The sequence below is a fragment of the Globicephala melas genome, chromosome 8 (genome assembly GCF_963455315.2).
Source record: "Globicephala melas chromosome 8, mGloMel1.2, whole genome shotgun sequence".
NCBI lineage: Eukaryota > Metazoa > Chordata > Mammalia > Artiodactyla > Delphinidae > Globicephala > Globicephala melas.
Window position 1 is genome coordinate 95,564,466 of NC_083321.1, and position 18,795 is coordinate 95,583,260.

Genomic DNA, 18,795 nt, shown 5'->3' on the forward strand with positions numbered 1-18,795 from the left:
CTCACACAGTGCCTAGCAGGGGTGCAAGCACTTAGTAGGTGCTCTACAACTGGTTATGGGATGGGCTGTCCCATCGTGGGGGGAGGGGATGGATATTTATTCTACCAAACAGACAACAAACAAACACATAAGCAAGGGCAACAGCCTGCAGGTCTCACGTCACCACTAGGTCATCATCACCCCTCACCACCACCGCCCCGCCCCCTCAGGCCTGCGCGTAGAAGGAGGACCCTCCCGCCCGCTTTCTGAACAGTCTCTGGTCCAGCTCTGGCTGTGCGCTCCGTCCTCCCAGCCAGCAGGTGCCCCCAGACCACCGGCTCCTCCTCTGCAGCCGTCAGAGCCTCGTCCTCTCTCCCTCTTTCCGCTGCTTCCTGCTCCCGGGATCCGGGCCCTGAGCCCCGGGGCCGGGGTTCCCGAGGCTTCCCGGGGCGCTCGGCCAGGTAACTGCGCGGCGGGGACCGCCCGGTTCCCGCGGCCGGGATGGGCTCCGGACGTGGATGGCCCGGCCTGCGCGGTCCGCTGCGGGGGAAGGAAGCGGGCAGATGGCCTGGCCTGGCCTCTGAGGGGAGGGGGCTCCTTCTGCCTTTGGGCGCCGGCGCGGGCGCCGGGTGGGATGCTGGCATAGCGGTCCGGCTCAGGTGTGCCCAAGCCGGGCGTGACCACAGTGTAGGTAGGCGCGTCCGGGGGAGATGCGCTCCCGGTGCCTGCCAGGCGCCGAGGTTGCTGCTCGCTCCAGCCACGCCTGCTCCGAGGCCCAGAGCCAGGTGGGCCCGCCCAGCGCTCCTCCTCCCGAATCTGGCCCTGGACCGGGAGGAGCAAGGACAGGAGCCTTGGAATTCTGAGCTGGAACGGCCATCGGCCATCTAAATACCCTGTCATTCTTTCACCCAAAAGTGAAAAGCCGAAACGCGGAGATGGAGTGACTTTCCCAAGGTCACAGAGTTGTATCTGCCATTTATAAATGTCCATTCTTTTATTTGTTTGTAAATGGGCTACCGTGTCCTCTGTTCTGCCAGGGAATTAGGATTGAGGGAAGAGGACTCTAAAAATACTAATCGGCATATCCAAATGAGCTGATCCGCATTACTGGCCGGTGACCCTGGCCTTTAAAAGGAAGTGAGAGAGGACAGGTCTTTTCACTCTGGGTCCTTTGTACCTCTGGCCCTTGCTCTGAAAATTGGCCTGGATGTTTTACGAAATTATCTCAGAACTCCTTGTCAGAACTGGGCCGGATCATAGAGTTATTTTCAATCCTTTTTTCTTTCCTTTCTTCTCTCTCTCTCTCTTTTTTTTTTTTTTTAAACTGAGTCTCAGGAGGTGAAAGTGAGTGCTCACACTCTTATGGCTATTTAGGGGCAGAGACAGAACTGGAACTCAGGTCAATGACTGACAACTGCTGTTTTCTAATCTGATTTCAGATGAAAGCTGTACAGCACTTGACCTTCATAAAGCCCTCTCTGGATAGCATTCTTGGGAGTGGCTTGTGTATTGAAGTGTGTTGGTCCACAGATACTATTTCACTTGTCAGAATAGGGTTAAGCAATAAGTGTAGCCATGCAGAAAATTCCTGCTGAGATGAGACAGATATCTGAAATGTTTTTTACTTTTTTATTTGTACTTTCAATAGAGGAGCTAATGAATATTAATAAGGACATCTTGGCTATTTTCAGATTTTAGTCCTGTCTGACTATATTGACTCCATTACACTCATTCTTGTCCTGAAACATTTATCACCGGTAAAAATTTCAGTCAGTGGCTTTCTGACATTGTTTCATTTTTAACTAAATAATTGTCTTAAAGATATTTTTATATCTTAACAAAAACTCCCCACTTGTACCTCAAACTCCTGCTTCCCCCTTGGTCAGTCTTTGAGTTGGATTTCAGAACTGAATAGAACTAGGAGTTTATTTTTTTTTCCCTTCCAAACTATTTAGGTCTTTGTTTAGTTCTGTCTTTAGGTTTACCTCAAGTTTTGATTTTGACTGATAAACCCATGATCCAAACCCAGACTTCAGTTGAGTTTAGTATCAGCTTAAAACCACATTAAACTGCCACGTGTCATATAACTTCTAGCAGAGACCACAAGTGGTGGAGGTGTTTTTCCGTGAGGGCTTCTTATTGAGATTTTTGAAATATGAACACATTATCTAATACACATATTAAATTACTTGTGTATTGTAGTCCAAGGTCAGTCATCACTGGGAGGTTATTGACATTTACTCATCATAACAACATATACCATATTAGACCATCTGCTAACTCAGAATGCAGTTCCTGCTTTTCGGTTTACAGTTTTGACCAGTTATCTCTAAGGAACACGCAATCAGAAATACAGCCACGCTTCAGTAGAAGATTCTTGGCTCTGTAGATAAGGAAAAAGTGTTTCCGGGAAGGCAATATTTTTGTACTGTCTTAGAGTAGAAATGAAGACGTATACACAAAATGACCCAATGCTGTTTTCTTAGGGTGCATCCTTTGTTTTTCTGGTTTTGGTCTTTTCATCGTAGGATGGCCTTAGCTCTGTGTCTGCAGGCGCTGTGCAGCCTGGGGGGCTGGCTCTCGCTCTACATTTCTTTCTGTCGCCTGAATAATCACCGAAGCTATGAGTGGAGCTGCCGGCTGGTTACGTTCACCCACGGAGTCCTCTCGATAGGTCTCTCAGCTTATATTGGCTTCATTGATGGCCCTTGGCCTTTTACCCACCCAGGTAGGTGGGAGACATTAGAGAGTTTTCCCTTAGGAATTTATGATTTGGGGGTAGTCTTAGAAGGATGGGACTTTTCCACAGAATTTGTATAATACTGAAGAATATTGAAGAATAATTACTATTATAATGTGCTTTGGGAGTCTCCATTCATCTTCATTGTTAATGCTGATTTGTATGTGTCACCTATTGTTTCTGCTTTTCATAACTCTCTATTTTTAAAACAAATCTTAATTGCTTTTCACAATTTAATCGACCAAAATGTATAAATCATAAAGCTAATATCAACATCTACCACCAGCCCCAAACAGACACTAATGGACTGCATTAAACATACTTTTTGGTAACCTGCAATCTTTACTTGATTGTATATTCAAAGGACATCATCTTGCCATGTCTATATATATAGATCTTCCTTATCCTTTTCAGTTGTTATATAATATTGTGTTGTATGCATTTACTATCTTTTATTTAACCAATGCCGCATTATTTGGGGCAGTTATATTAATTTTTAAGCTGCTAGATATACTGATACAAGTGTTACTCCCTTAGAATACAAAACCTATATCCCCTTGAATTAGTTTGCTGGGGCTGTTATAACAAAATACTACAGACTGTGTAGCTTAAACAACAGAGATTGATTTTCTCACAATTCTGGAGGCTAGAAGTTCAAGATCAAGGTGTTGGCGGGTTTGATTTCTTCCGAGGCTTTGCTCCTTTGCGTGCAGAGCTGCCTTCTTGCTGTGTCTTCACATGGTCTTTCCTTTGTGCCTATCTACATCCTAGTCCTAATGTCCTTGTTTTATAAGAACACTACCCTAACATCCCTATTTTAACTTAATTACCTCTTCAAAGGCCCTATTTCCAAATATATTCACATTTTGAGGTACTGGAGTTTAGGGCTTCAACATACGAATTTTGGAGGGACATAGTTCAGTCCATAAGTTCCCTAGAATATGATTTTTTTTAATTCCTTAGATTCTTTCTTTTTATAATTTCTTTAGATTCCCATATTGAGCTTCTGAAATTTCCCCCAAACTGTCAAACTGATAGGAAGCAACTCTTAAGCTTTATATTTTATATGAAGGCTCTTAATGGATTCAAAACATGTCAGGTCCTTGCACGCTATGTTCTTGGACATGGGAACATACTAACTTTTGGGGTTCTCTCCAGAGTCCACTTTCAAGACGAGTTAGGGCCACCAATGTCCAATAATCTAACCCATTAAGCTAAGAAATTAATCTGACATTTGGGACAGAATAACTTTTCCATTATGGTTTATTACAGGATATTGAATATAGTTCCCTGTGCTATACCTTGTTGTTTGTCCATTCTATATATAATAGTTAGCATCTGCTGCTAGTGGGAGAGAATAACTAAAAGAGTCTAGAAACAGAGCTTTAGCTGGCTAAAAAAAAAGACAAGAAAGAGACTGTGTAGGATTTTAATTGAAAGAACAAAATAACTGGATTTTATGCTGCTACACAGAGAGGATGCTGAGATAATTGCTGGTGCTTAAATCACTCATTGAGATCTGGTGCTTCAGAACAGCATTTCCTGGGCCCTGTAACATTGGTTTGATAAAGACCAAAGTTTTAGATTTTAGTGTTTTGGTTTTTTATTTTTTGGTTCCCTTTAAAAAGCACATGCCTGCAATTGTTTTCAGTGATACAGAAAAGTTTGAGAAAGAGCAACCCAGGATCTCTGTGTAAGGTAGCACGATTCCCAGCCACTCAATTTGCTTCTGTCTTGGTTTATTTCAGGCTCACCCAATACACCTCTCCAAGTGCACGTTCTGTGTTTCACCTTGGGCTACTTCATCTTCGACTTGGGCTGGTGCATCTACTTCCAGTCTGAGGGGGCCCTGATGCTGGCTCACCACACACTGAGTATCTTGGGCATCATCATGGCCCTGGTGCTTGGAGAGTCAGGCACAGAGGTCAATGCAGTCCTCTTTGGAAGCGAGATTACCAATCCCTTGCTACAGATGCGCTGGTTTCTTCGTGAAACAGGCCATTACCATAGTTTCACTGGAGACGTGGTGGATTTCCTCTTTGCAGCTCTGTTCACTGGAGTGAGGATTGGCGTAGGAGCTCACCTCCTCTTCTGTGAAATGGTCTCACCCAAGCCCAAGTGGTTTGTGAAGGTCGGGGGAGTTGCGATGTATGCTGTGTCTTGGTGTTTCATGGTTAGCATCTGGCGTTTTGCATGGAGGAAAAGCAGCAAGAAGTACCACACCTGGAGAAGCAGGCGGAGTGAGGAGCGGCAGGTAAAACACAATGGACTTCTCAAGACGCACTAGCCAAGGCTTGCTCCAGACAATGGATTGGGTTAAGTCAGCCACGGGAACCAGGTTGGAGATATGGCTGTTACAGAATCCTGCTTATGACGAGCTTAGGTTTCTAAAAAGGGCTAAATTTATCCATCCGTTTGGTCAGTCTTGGAGCGGGACACATCCCAGTATTAAAACACTAACTTCTGCAGCTGTGCAGTTGTAGAAAGTGAGACTACCAGCAGTAGTTGTAAGTCAGAACTGTGAGGTGAGCATGCTGCCTTCCTTTTAAGTTGTGGTGACCCTGGCTCCTTTGTCTCTGGGAGGCTTGGTGATCAGACAGCCTAGAAAGGAACTCAAAAAGCATTAGTGCTGTTTCTTCCTTATTCCTTTGAGAAGTGACTCCTTCAACAAATACTTCTTCCTACTTTCTGTGTAGCAGCTTAAAGAAATGCACCTCATTTACTATAAAGTGAGGAACTTTCAGGAAGATACATGCCTTTGGCATTCTGAGCATTGGATGAGGAAATTGAATGGGGGGACAGAAGGATGAGAGAAGGATGTGGGTGCAACCGTGACGGTGGGGGTGGGGCTACTTACTGAGCCTCCCTATACCATATACTTGGTATATACCATAAAGGACTCCCTGTACTTGGGGGTCCCAAGATCACCCTCAGGCTTGGTGCAGTGGACTCACAGGACTCAGCACGCAGTTGTACTTGGAGCTTTGATTTATTACAGCAACAGGATACAACAAAAGATCAGCCAAGGGAAAAGGCACCTGGAGCAGAGTACAGGGGAAACCAGGCCCAAGCTTCCAGAGCCCTCTCCCAGTGGGACCATGCAGGATGTGCTTAATTCCCCTAGCAACGATTTGTTCACAATATGTGTGAAATGTCTAGAAGGAAGCTTGTTAGAGGCTAAGTACCCAAGGTTTTAATGGGGGGCTGGTCATGTAGGCAGTCTTTTCCTGACTCCCAGAAGTAAAGGAGGTTTTCACCGTGAACCACATTGTTTGTAGAAACAGTTTAGAGCCAGTGAGCCAGTCTCATCAGTTCATGTGGGAACCTTCCCAATGAAATCGAAGTCTTCAGATGTCAGCCAAGGGCCAACCTTGCAAACAGCCCTTTCCAGGCCTACTATATTAACTCTTTTCTGCACAAAAACCATAGAGCTAGAGCTTTGGATGAGAGATGAATGAGGTGTGGGCAGATTTACCGGGCCCTGTTGTACGGGTTCTGCCCTACCAGGAAAACTCTGCCAGTTCTCAGGGCTTTTGTGCATTAATCTCCTAGGCATGAGAAGCTGTGACTGAATTCCATAGGGATTTACCATGTGGATTCCACTGGGCTTGAGATGCCAGTTCAGGTTTCAGCTCTGCTATACATACTGCAAACCAAAGACCAAATGTCCTGGCCTCAGGGTGATGAGGCTACTTGTTTTTCTCCATTTCAGATACATTACCTGTTCCTCCTGTTACTACTTTTTCTCTGGAAAAGGTGCCACTCTCTCTGGATAATATATCATGGCAAGGCCCGTGTTGGAAAGAAAAAATATTTCTTAATCAGTAGTCTCTCAGCTAGGAAAAGCAAGAACGGAAGTGTAGAAGAAGGGCTTAGGAGTCGAGAATTCTTCGTTTCTTTGAACTAGTTTGGCTACTCACCTGCCAGATCATTTGGGCAGGTCACTTGTTTACTCTGCTTCAGTTTAAACCCCATTGTCAATTAAGGAAATACCCCGTTGTGAATTTCACAGAGACATTAGGTGGTGTTTTATTAATGCAGGTCTTTAATGTAGGGCTTTTATGGGAAAAAAGGGAAGTTTTATTTGTTTGTTGTTTATTTATTCATTTGATTGCATTGTTGAGACCAGTGGTGAGCGAGTAGCTCAGCTGATGAGCGAGGGTATGGGGATGTTGAAGTCAAGGCTGGACGTGAGTAGGAAGTATCAGCCCATTCAGTGGTAATCCTAGCCTAATGAGTGGTCTTGAAGATGGACGTCATTGTCTAGGTATGACCAAGTGGTTGGAACTGCATGAGGTCATCATTGCTCTGGGAAAAGCGGCTTTAAAGGCATGTTAACCGTGGGTCTTTTAAAATGACTGTCTTCAGGTTAAGGAGATTTGCTGGACATGAGAATAATCTGACAGTAGCATCTCCATCTCTTTTTTTCTATGATCAGTATCCCTGAAATGCTGGTTAGCTTCTTTCCAACAAAATTGTGGTCCAAGTAGGATGCTGGGGAATGCTGATTTTAGCAAAAGCCTAGTTAGAAAAAAAAAAAAAAAAGTGGCTTGGCACAAAAGAAAAAAAAAAAAAGAAAAGGAAAAAGCCGTCTCTTGAGTTTTGGCACAGTGCAAGCTGTCCCACACCAGACAAATGAATAGACTTAATCTGGTACCATTCTTCTCTCCTTCCACCTCAGAAGTGAAGGGATTGCAGACCTTGCTCTTTTAGGGGAACGTACTTAGGTTTCTTGAATTTCGAGAAACCTATCTAGTGATAAGGGAAGGAGAATCCCTCATTTCAGCTTTTCTTGCTGTTGTAGCTGAAAACTCTGAAGGAAACTCGCTGAGAGAAAAATGTGAAACGAAGGTGACTCAGCAGTTAAGATGCTGAGTCTGTACATGAGAGGTACATGAAGGGCTAATTAACATGTGGTGTGGTTGGACTCATTTGCATTTAGATTACTATGTAATAGTCATTAACACTGCTCAAGAAGGATTTATATTTCAATGAGATTTGTACTAAATTTTATAAAAATAAACAACTTTTTATCAACCCAGAGTCTGGCTTTATGTCTTTGTTCTGGTTCTGCCAGAAGCTTAAAAAACAAAAGGCTTTTGGCCTGCAGAAACGTTGACCCATATTTATACTTATCGGTAAAATACTTCGTAGCTGTTCTTATCATCCACCATTCCTAATACTGCTTACTTTTTGAGGCAACAATCTACATATAGAAAACAGTTTGCCAAAAGAAGGTGGAAGAACTTAATTTCTTTCTTATTTTGCCACCTGTTTGAGCAGTTGCCTTGAGAATGATGATGTCCAGTTGGGTCCACAAAGACAGGCCCTTCGGCTGTCCTCGGACTCTGCTTCCCATGCCTGGAACAGTGTTAGACACATAGTAGGTGCTCAATAAGCAGGTTGAAAGAATGGATGAAGGCATGAGGATGTAGTTTAGAATTACCCCCCATTGGAAAACGTTCTCAAAGAGCATGCACAGTGGATGGTGTCACCAATGTCATTTTTCTAGGTAAAGGACTAATGTCCCTGGGGCGTGTGTTCTGCTTAAATTGGTGTGACTCTTCTGAAGGTATTCTATACACAGACTCAAAACAGTCTAGAGCTATCAACGGCTGTTAAGAGGCTTTCAGGGACATTTTTTACCATTAGAGCTTTGTGCCTGAATATAGAGATTTTCATCATTAAAAAAAATAGCTCTGGAGTGAATAACGACTGACTTAATTAAATCCTTTGCTTACCATCTTCTGAAGCTTTCCCACAGCAAATGCCCTCTTTGCTCACAGCTAGAACTTTGGGTCTGTTTAAGTTTGGAAAGATCTTGAAAGCAGCCTGCCAAGAGGTTTTGTATGCAAGGAAGAGAAGGTGAATTAGGAAACTTTCCCAGTTTGTTTTATTCCTGAAGTTCGTGTAGTGAGGCATTCTTGAAGAGAAGAGGGGAACTCATTTTTAAAATGCATGATTTGATGAGTCATTGGGTCCAATTAATTTGATACCCACACTATAAAATTATTAGAATAGGGCCAAAAAGATATTTAGTATGTCTAAGAAAGACAAACGTTTGGGGATAAGGTTTGCATTTTGGTCATTTTTTGTAGATTGATGGAGCTCTTTCCAGTTACATATAGAAAATGTGCAATTATGAGTTTTCAAGATAGAATTATCATGCTAGGGTACACCAGCAGGTGGCAATGTGTCCTGGTTGGATCATTAGGAAAGTGGCTTGGAACCCTAATCTGCTTCTATTCTTTCCCAAAATAAACATTACAAAATTAGCTGGCTGTGCGCTGAACTTAAAAAAAAAAAAAAATCAAGCAATAAAGAGTCATCTTTGGCCTCTGTTTATCTTTTTCTTTTTTTTACCCGTTCTAACGTCAGCCTTAGCTCATGCATCTATTCAGGGATAATGATCCTTTTATGCACTGTTGCGGATTGACTTTTAGAAACAGCATTGTTAAGAAGTAATTGTTTCCCCTCTCCACGTCCACTGTTTGTTAGATTTGCTTTGCCACTTGATTTCCACAAAGAGGCTAAAGACCCTTACCCATCAATACAGGTTTGAACTCAAAAGTCTGAAAATAGTTGGATAAAGAGACAGCCACTTCAGATGTTTGCAGGCGGAATTGAAGAAATACATTATACATGGTACTTGAATCGCTGTAATCCTAAATTATGCAATCAAAACTGGACGGTTATCTAAATCTATCTGCCCAGAAGGAAAAAAAATATTATTGGGGAACTCTTCAAAGAGAACTGTAATGCTATTTACTGGATAAATATATTTTATTTTCTGCTCCCATTTCTTTCCACAACAAGCTTGTTAAGTCGCTGTGGAAAGCACCATGCTTGCTCAATTTGGCAAATAATACATATCATTTTGCCAAGGCAGAAGCAGCCTAAAAGCAACACTATACGAAGAAATCCTGGCTCCAGTTCCCCAGCCCTATACACCTCCATCCTCTAACCCTGTGCGTGCAGCGAAAACTGGTGTGCGGCGGCCCCTGCCCTGGGATGCGGCCAGCAGGTGCCCCAGGTGAGCGGCCAAGGCCAAAACCTCTCTTTGCTGGGGTTTGTTTCACAAGAGAGGAGTGGAGTCCGGCAACCCGGATCTGAGTTCGCTTCCATCGGCCAAAAGCAGTATGTGCGTGTTATCGGAAAAGGAAAACAAGTATGCTCCCTTAAAGAATACAAGTTTCGAGGACAAGAGGGTGGGTAATTTCCAAAAAGCCTCTTATCCACAACTCCTTGGGATTGGGGGCGTGCTCTTTGGCGGTCTCAGGCGAAAGCCGAGTTGGTGCAAACTACACTCCAAAGTACAGATCTCCGGCATTCCCGGGGACCTGGGGACAACGGTGGGTTGGCGGGTGGAACTCCCAGAGCCAGACGGAACCCACCTCCCTCCGCCCCGCAGAACTACTTTTTCGCTCCCTCCAACAAGACTGCGGCGGAGGCGTCCGCGCGGGGGCGGCGCACATCCGCGGTCGGCGAGCGGAGGGCGGTACGCGGGACAGCGAGCGCGGGTCGCGCGGGCGGCGGGTGCGGCTCGGCGCGCCGCGGAGGGATCCCGGGTGAGACGGCTTCCCGAAGTCAGAGGGGAGGAGGCCAAAAAAGTGGACGGGGGAGGGGAAGAGAGAGCTCGCGCTGGATGCGGCCGGGGCCGGGAAGTCAGAACCGGAACCGGAACCCGTGCGCGCGCCTGCGATTGTCGCGCGGCCCCCACCGCTGGCGGCCTCCTCTGCTTGCCGCGCGCGCTCCCGCGAGGGCCCCAGAACCCGGCGAGCCGGCCCTGCGCTCCGAGTCGCCGCCGGCCTCCGGCGCTGGTGCTTCCAGGCCGGGTCGGACGGGAACCTCCCGCCCCTCGCGGGAACCGTCGCCTACCGGCGCGTCGGGGAGGAGCCGCTGCCGCCGCCTGTGCAGACCGCGGAAGAGCCCGGGCCTCCGAGGGATGGGTAGCAGCCCGCGGCGCTGAGAGACCAGGTTCCTGTCACCTCCGGCTGCGGGACCCCCCCCTTGCCCGGCACCCGCGCTTGTCCCGGCGCCCGGAGCCTGGTGGGGGCGGCGAGGAGAACGAGCGGTGTCCCCCGGTCCGGGGCCATGGAGCCGCGCGCGCCTGGCGCGGGGCGGCCCGAGACGCGGCCGAGACTGCGGCCAAGAGCGGCCGGCAGCCCCAGATAGACAGCGGAGCCCAGCGGGCCCGGCCCGGCGCGGAGACTTTCAGGCCCCCAAGGCCGCGAGGAGGAGCCGACATCCAGCCCCGAGCCGATCCCACCCCGGCCCCGGAGGGACTCCCGGGCCGCCTTCCCCGAGGCTCGCCGACTTCTCTCCGTGACAAAGTTTTCTCCGGTGCCTTCCCGAGGAGGATCGCTCCTTAGCTCTAGAACTCGCCTGCTGGCGGACTTGCTCGGTTTGATTTGGGAGATAACTTGCCTCGCTCCCACCCACATCCCCTTTCCTTGACCACTTCCAGTCGGACGTTCTAGATGACTGAATGGAGTTTTGAGTTGGACTCTTGTGTCCCCTACGGAGTCGGGCCTGATCCCAGAGCGCTGGGGGTGGGGTGGAGGTGTTACTGTAAAATGCAAGTTGGATAAAAGGAGGACCTCTCGCCAAGGGCCCCAATGAGTGGCACACAGTCTACTATCACCGACAGGTTGGTATGAAGCTCCCCCTGCGCTTAGCCTCCCAGGATGGGGCCCGACCTAGCAGGAGGGTCAGTGATTGCTGATTGCCTTTGCCGAGTGAAGTTGACAGGCAGCGGACAGAGGGTTATTTCCGAGCTCTCCAATTAGTCTGGGGTTGCTGCCAAGTTACCCGGTTGATTGAATTTGGAAACGTAGTTTTGTTTTGTTTTTTCTGGAGAGAAACTTTTCTCCAGATTCTCGGAGGAGGGGTAGGTAAAGCCACGATTGTGTTTTTCTGCCCTTAGTGTGCATTAGGATTCTGTACTGATCTTGGAACCAGAGAGAGGAAGGTCATTTTGGGTGAAGGTCAGTCAGTGCCCGATGTCGGCTGGGGTATTGGTGCATCATCAGTTTTACTCCTGTCCTGTAGTTCTCTAGAGCCTGTTGCATTTTAGGACTTTCTGTTTGTGAACTTCACTCTGAGACTGCCGCATGATTTATGAATTTGATGCCCTTGAAGCATTGACTTGCACAGTGTTTATTATCTAATAGTTTTCCAGAATGTTGGAAGTACTAGTAAATCACAGGTTCCTGGTGGGAACAGTATCAAGGAACTGAAAAAGGGCTCGGGAACATCATGGGGCTTGATCTTAATTATTGCATTTTTAGGATTTCATATTCCAGAAACATTTGCATTTAAGGGGTGTAAAGCCTAAGCGAATTATGTAGTAGAAGCTGGCAGGTGGATTTGTTGAGTTGGGTGAGTCCTTTATAGTACTTAACTGTGTTGCTTGGTGGTGGTTGGTGAATTGAGCTAAACCATTTGTGGTTTCAGTGGAGTTCCCTTACTCTTAAGAGTTATTCTTTGGAATATTAGGTTAAGTGATAAAAGCATATTCCTTTACTACATTTTATTTATCAGTTTAATTATGACATTGTATCCAGGTCCCAAGTTTCAGTCAGGTTTTTTTTTTTTTGGTCAACCTTCAAACTATTACATCATTAAAAAAAAAAAAAAAAGATCAAATAACTGAAGTAAGGGCCCAAAGAAAGCACTTTGATGAGAAGTACAACAATAGTACTCCAGCAGAGAGTAGTTGAATTTCCTAATAAGAGAGTTTCACCCAATTGTAAGACTCATTTGTTGATTTTAAAAGGGCCAAATTCCATTGTCATACCATAACAGCTACTCCAGAAACAGAATTTCCTGTTCCTGTTGATGCTTTTCAGTATCACGTGAATGTTCACCTAAGAGATTCCATTAAATATTTAAACTATTATTTCTTTGTTTGTGTATTTTTTTTTACTGTGTTTAATTTTCAGCTTCTCAGAGTACATTTAATACGAGTAGCAACAATGCTTATCTTGATTTCTTCTAGTTATTCCCATTCCTTTTCCTTTCAGGGTGTTTTTTGCCTCTGAGAAATCACTTTCATGGGTGTGTGGGTTAATTGTTTTCCTTGTTCATTCAATTCTTGCCTTCTCTGTTGACCCTGCAGACAAGTCTTATTAGGAACTAATGTGGTGTTGGTAGTTTTCATTGCAATAGTAGGGGTGTTTAATTTTGTAGAAACAGAACCTAGGGTCACTAGCTCATTCTGCATGAAAATCACCTAAAAGCCCCCGAGTAATGACGTTTCTTCTTCTTTGCTTCTCAGAGATTTTCTTCCTCTTTCCATTATCTTGGAAATAAAATCTTGGGATTTGTATTTTCTGTAACTTAGATGAGATAAAAATGTACAATAAGCATGAAATTAATTAATGCCTGTTTTTTGCCAGGCACTGTGCTAGGCACAAAGGATTACGAGATGAATATTCTAAGATGAATCTGCAGATTGGTTTGGGTATTAATATTCTTGGATGAGTTCAGGTGCTGCCTGATTTCACATATTCTTTAAAAGAAGAAAGACTTTAAAAGCCACCTAATTTAATGTGCATTGCTGAGACAGTATAGATTTGTGTTTCTTTGGAATTTACTACTAGTTCCCCCCCCACCCACAAGATTTATTCTTATGTGACCATTGCTTTTTCTTTAAACATATCTTATTCTGTAAATATCAAGCATCCATTGGCTCTTAGGAGAGTAGTTGTCCCTGATTTGAACATAGGTAGGGGTGAAATCTGGAAGTACTGGTTTAGTGTTATTTCTGTGCCAGGATGCCTTAATAAAGTTATGAGTATAGAATAGTTCCTAGCTTCTTCTCAGCCTTACCTACCTCATCCTCTTTTCTCATTGTCTGACTCCAGTGACCTGTAGGTATATTTTGCTGATTCTAGAGCTATTGGCAAATTAACAGTGCCTTTTTAAAGGTCCTTTCAAGTTTGAAGTACTGTATGTGGTGTGGCTTTGTTTTGTAGAGTGTGCTGACCCACCAGGCCAGCTGTGTGAGTTAGAGTTCTTTCATTGTGGTGCTTCTGACTACAGAGTCTGTCTGTCCTCAGTTGAAATCAGACTAGCTGGTTTTGGGCGTTGTTCTGTTTTGCAGTTTGTGGCAGGCGACACATGGCTGAACAAGATAAGAAGGGTTTTATTCTTGTGTTAGGGACGTGCTGGGGCTGGGATGGAATTCAGCTATGTTTAGGCTCTGATTGGTTACTTTGGATACTCAGAACTCTGTTATGTCCTGTTATTATTTTGCAGTTAAATTAACACATTTGTTTACTACCATTTTTTTCCTCTTCATCCTCTACTCCTCAGGCTCTCCAGCCCCCCTTTTAAAGGCGTAGTTATCAATTTAAAACTCAAACTGTGTGTTCACGGTAGCTACTGTTTTTATGTAGTGTATCTGAACTGTTAAAAAAAAAAAAAATCTAACCAGCTTTTGAATACCATCCAGTGTCTTGCTCTGTAACTTCTTTGAGACCTGGAGACTATGTTTTTCAATTTTTAGAACCAGCACTTTAAAAGTGGTAGAAATATCTGATTGCTGCTGTTCGGTTTACATTGATTGCTGCATTCAGTCCTAAAATATATCCTAATTGTTTCTGATCCTCCTAGATGCTTGTGTCTCCCTGAGAGTTTAGGGGTTGTGTGGCAATTGGAATTTCTTCTGAGGGATACGAGGAGAGAATGCTTTTTCAATGGACTGAGTAAATTATTTCAGGCTATCTTCTAGAACAATGAGTTTTCAGGGACAATACAGGTGGGATTTTGTTATAAAGGTCTTTGTTGAAGTAAATGAACTTTTTTCTAGGACTTGTGGATTTTGTTGTTTTTGCTTTATAGATAAACAAAGGTTTTAAATATATTGGCTTTTTTTTTTTTTTTTAAAAACTGTAAGGTCAGCTTTAAGCTTGTTTAACTGAAGCAGATTTTTTGTTCTTTGTGTTTTTTGTTTTTTTTTGAAGAAAGTTTTTAAAGTGAGTCCGGAAACCTGTGGCTTTATATGCATTTACCCAGTAATTAGCGTTTTCATTCATGATACTTTTTCTGCCAACACTGCCATATAAGAATGCTTTTGGTTAAAAACCAAAACAAAACAAAATTCTGTATGTGTGCTATCTTCAAGGCTGCTTGAGTCATCTGCAAGGTGAGATTATTTGTCGCATTCACTTACAAAATCAGTCATTTGATAAATACCAAATTGAAAGTGGGGACCAGGATCACAGTGCTAGCTTCGTATTCAATTTTATGTTGTCTTTCCTTCTAGTTGTTCAGTTTAAAATCCTGATTCATACAGGTATGCAGTAGTAGATTCACTTGTACACTTTTACATGAGTCAACATGTACAGTCCGAAGTAAATTTTTTTAAAAGTACAGCGCTATAGTCTTACAGATAAATGGCACATTTATAAGATGTTCATATGTATTCAGTGAGATGACAAGAGAAGCTTTATTTGAATCATTACAAAAATATGTTAACCTGGTAATACCACTTAACACATTAGTGGCTTCCAGTTGTTAAAATGTAGCATATGACATTGAGTTAACATGTACGACTTTTTAAAAATTTCAATTTAGGAAATGATATTTGAGGCATACATTGATGAAACCCATAAATGATGGATTTTACATATTTTTCTGTGGAGCATTGTGATTCTAGGGAAAACAGTTGGAAAATCTTTGAGTAAACAAAATGTGATTGCCTCTTCTGAAAGCTGTCTAGAAATGGGTATGAATTGCCTACCATACTGATACGGGTTATAGAAGCAGCAGAATATATTAATGGTTTTCCAGAGGTAATTGGAGAAGCGCTTTTACATCATGGTTGTCTAACAAAGTTACTAAAAATGTTTCTTATCATATAATTGCTTATCTCCTAGAAATTGACCATGCCACATTTTCACAAACAGGGAGCTTAACTTCATTAAGTCTCAACCATTAAAACTTGGTTTGGATGATGTTTTAAAGCTTCATTTGAAGACGTGCTCCTTTTCCTTTTAATAATTAAGGGTCTTCAGAATAGTGGTATTTGAACTGAAGTTTTAAAATCAGCAAAATTATAAATATTTTGTTTCCTTTTGTGTGAAATACCCTGATGTATGTAATGATACCCAATAGTAGTGTAGTTCTTCAGCTCAGCGTGAGGCAGATCATCACTTACACTTTAGGCAACTCATAGCACTTAGGTCAAGATTATAAAACTGGATTATGACCTAGATTTTCTGGCTCTCAAGTCCCCCACTTTTCACTTTAAATTATTGTCTTTCTATGTGTATTTTTTCTGTTCTACTTCTCTTGTAACTTTCCAAGCTGACTAAATCAGAGTTGGATTTTTCTGTTACAGGATGCTTTCTAGTACCTTATCCATTCTAATTTTAAGTATCTCTAGAGGATAAAGCTCTCGTCACTTCCTCAGGAGACTGAACAACAATCTGATAGATCTTGTAGTCAGGAAGTTTTTCCTGATCTTTAGCACAGACTTTTCTTTTAAGTTGTCCTGTTACTTGTATATACTTGCTCTACCAGGCTAAATAATGATCTCCTCCCATTTTATGTTTATGTGACTGTGAATGGTTCAGACGGTTATCCACCACCCTTTCCTTCCCCCACCCTTATTCTTTGCTTAGCCAAGTTGTATGTTCTGTTGATTCGTGTCTAAAATTAACCTGTTCCTCTTAATATTCTGTTAACTTTTCTCCAACTGCTCTTCTAATGCAAAGTGATTTTTTTCTTTTGGCGCTGTCCTACTGCAAAGTATGATATTCTATATTTTATGTTTACCCATATGCTAGAACAGCAAGTTCCAGTTTAGTTTTACTGTAATACAGGGGTCTTCAGTTTTCTCCAGGCATAGCCCAAAATTATGAGTAAAGAGATTCTCAAGATCATTTTAACTCAGTTTTACTTTAGATAGTTTTTAGAATGGATGCGGGACATGTCACCATCAAAAAAAAAAAAACCAAACAGGTTTATATAAACAGCATAATTAGCAAATCGACTAATTAAGCAATTACTCATGTTATAAAAGCCTTGTTTACGAAGTGATTCTTTCCAATATGAGTGCCCCTAATGTAACCAGTGTTATCAGTTATGTGTCAAAAGTGTAGCAAATGATAAGCCATCCTTGGTTGAAAATTAATCAGAAATGAAGGTGAAACATCTCTGAACTTAGAAGTAAGTGAAGAGATGTAATTGTAGCTTTAAAGTAAAATCTGTTACCATATGGTGAGATACATCTGTAAGTTGTTATTCCTTTCTTTTTTTTTTTTGCGGTGGTTTTTCAGTCTTATCTTAAATTGTGTGTCATTTTTTCCATTGTTTGTGCGTGTGTTGTTTTACTTTATTTTTTCTTGTTATTTCTACATATTGGTGAAAAGAAATAGACTTTCAATGCTTAGCACTATTTTTTGAGTAAGATATACTGTTATTAATGTTGAAATAATGTTTTAGTTTCTTACTGTATTTACAAGAATTGTTATTAATGATAAGTAACAGAAGGGAAAAGTGGGTACTTAAATTATTATAAGATATATATATGTAAGATTATAAAGCTTTTGAATGTTGTATTAGTAGACCTTTATCGTTGATACTTAGTTTAAAATTATTTAAATAGATGTCTTTGTTCTTTTGTGTTTTGCTAGTGATTTTGTTTCCTCAAACTTTAGAATTTTGGAAACAGGCCAGATCTAGGGCATTTTACTTTCTCTACTTAGGATATCTAGAGTACCAAGATAGCCTTATAAGAAAGAAGTTTATAAGAGAGTTTCTAACTCCAAGACAAACCTATGAAGCTAGTACCAAGAATAATTTTCAGCTCTTTGATTTTGCAGAGGTAATTCATGATGGTGCCAAAGGTCAGAGGCCTTGCCTAAATTGCATAAGAATGCATTACTGACTTTAAGTAAAAGGAGAAATATACTAAATTTTCCATACTAAATTAACATGCACCAATGCAGCTGACAGTTTAGATTCATACCAAAACAGGATCTCTTACTAATTCAAGTGCTGAATCCTGGTTTTTGAGATCACAGTCACATGATAGGCCTGGGTGGCTTCCCAGTGTTGAGAGAGAAGCAAATCTAATAATGGCAGTGAAAAAGTAGATTTCTTGTCGTGGGACTGTGAGTAACAATTCATGAAGAAATTGGAAATATGTAAGAAAACCTGGTTTAGTTAATGTTTACTCTTAGCCACTTGTCACACTGCTTTGTCTTTTGTTGCCTATTGTAGGCATTTAAAGGTATTGCTCTGAGACTATAGTTTTGGTTAAATATTACATTTAAATGCTGATCTTAGGTTCACACACTTGAGCTTAAGGAGGATTTTGCAGGTCTTCTGTGGATTCAGAAAATGTAGATTATTCTGTTGTTGAAAAACTGGAGACTTCTCAGCATCTGAATAAATTATATGTGAAATTGATCATACAAGGCAGAAGGTGGCTATGTCTTGTCCAGAAGAGTAACAAGTCCCCCAAATATACTTATATACTTAAATACATATACCTTGTGAAGGTGCTTAGACATATCCTTCCATAGATTTTAGATGGAAAACTCTGCCTGTGTTCCAGACACAAGCTGATCTGTTGTGGTTGTCCTGTACAGTCTCTGTGGTTTACTCAGGGGAAGTGGTTCTTGTGGGTAAGGGTCTGATCTTTTCAGAGATTGTTGGTAGCACATGCCAAGCACTGTCAGCTTACTTCCTGTCTTATTGGCTGTTTGGGCAAGACCTCCTCAGGGCAAGTACTGCTGAAGGGGTATTTAAATATTTTTTAGTGGCAGGATAGATGGTTATAATGTTGTATAATACTTAACTCTCAGGCGATATGAGGGTTAAATTAATGTTTGTAAAGTGCTTTGAGATCCTAAGATGAAAAGTGTGGACATGTCCCTAATCATATTTGCAGGTTATTGCTCAAATTTAAGTAAAAACATAGTCATGTGGTAAAGCATTAGTTTATTGGCCTTGAGACTTCTGTAACCATTCAAGTGTTGTTTAATCACCACAAGAGTCATGGTTAGAATTTTTTCCTTTTCTTTTTTCTTCTAATGCTTTTTAAAATAATTTTACCCTAC

General features: G+C 42.4%; 2 protein-coding genes across 6 annotated transcripts in view; both read left to right on the forward strand.

The window, feature by feature from the left end:
- Window positions 1–230: 230 nt before the first annotated feature.
- TLCD5 (TLC domain containing 5) lies at window positions 231–7,762 on the forward strand. 4 transcript variants are annotated; one of them, XM_060304191.1, is made up of 3 exons: window positions 231–440; window positions 2,508–2,707; window positions 4,468–7,762. In XM_060304191.1, the coding sequence occupies exons 2-3, from the start codon at window positions 2,509–2,511 to the stop codon at window positions 5,004–5,006; spliced, it is 738 nt and encodes a 245-aa protein (XP_060160174.1). In that variant the 5' UTR covers window positions 231–440; window position 2,508; the 3' UTR covers window positions 5,007–7,762. The 4 variants fall into 4 exon arrangements, with proteins under 4 accessions (XP_060160174.1, XP_060160175.1, XP_060160176.1 ...); XM_060304192.1 differs by having other exon boundaries at window positions 2,533–2,707; XM_060304193.1 differs by lacking the exon at window positions 2,508–2,707.
- A 3,365-nt stretch (window positions 7,763–11,127) lies between these two features.
- ARHGEF12 (Rho guanine nucleotide exchange factor 12) overlaps window positions 11,128–18,795 on the forward strand; it is a 144,397-nt gene continuing 136,729 nt past the window's right edge. The window contains exon 1 of one of the 2 annotated variants that reach the window (XM_030839448.3): window positions 11,128–11,369. In XM_030839448.3, coding sequence (XP_030695308.2) covers window positions 11,338–11,369 — 32 coding nt within the window. In that variant the 5' untranslated portion in view covers window positions 11,128–11,337. The remainder of the gene's footprint in view (window positions 11,370–18,795) is intronic. The other variant, XM_030839438.3, reaches the window with a different exon arrangement.

Bases quoted from the DNA above. Each gene is read 5' to 3' on its own strand.
- TLCD5 (XM_030839479.2), top strand. From the start codon at position 2,443: ATGACCCAATGCTGTTTTCTTAGGGTGCATCCTTTGTTTTTCTGGTTT. The intron at 2,708-4,467 runs GTAGGTGGGAGA...GGTTTATTTCAG, and splicing joins TTGGCCTTTTACCCACCCAG to GCTCACCCAATACACCTCTC.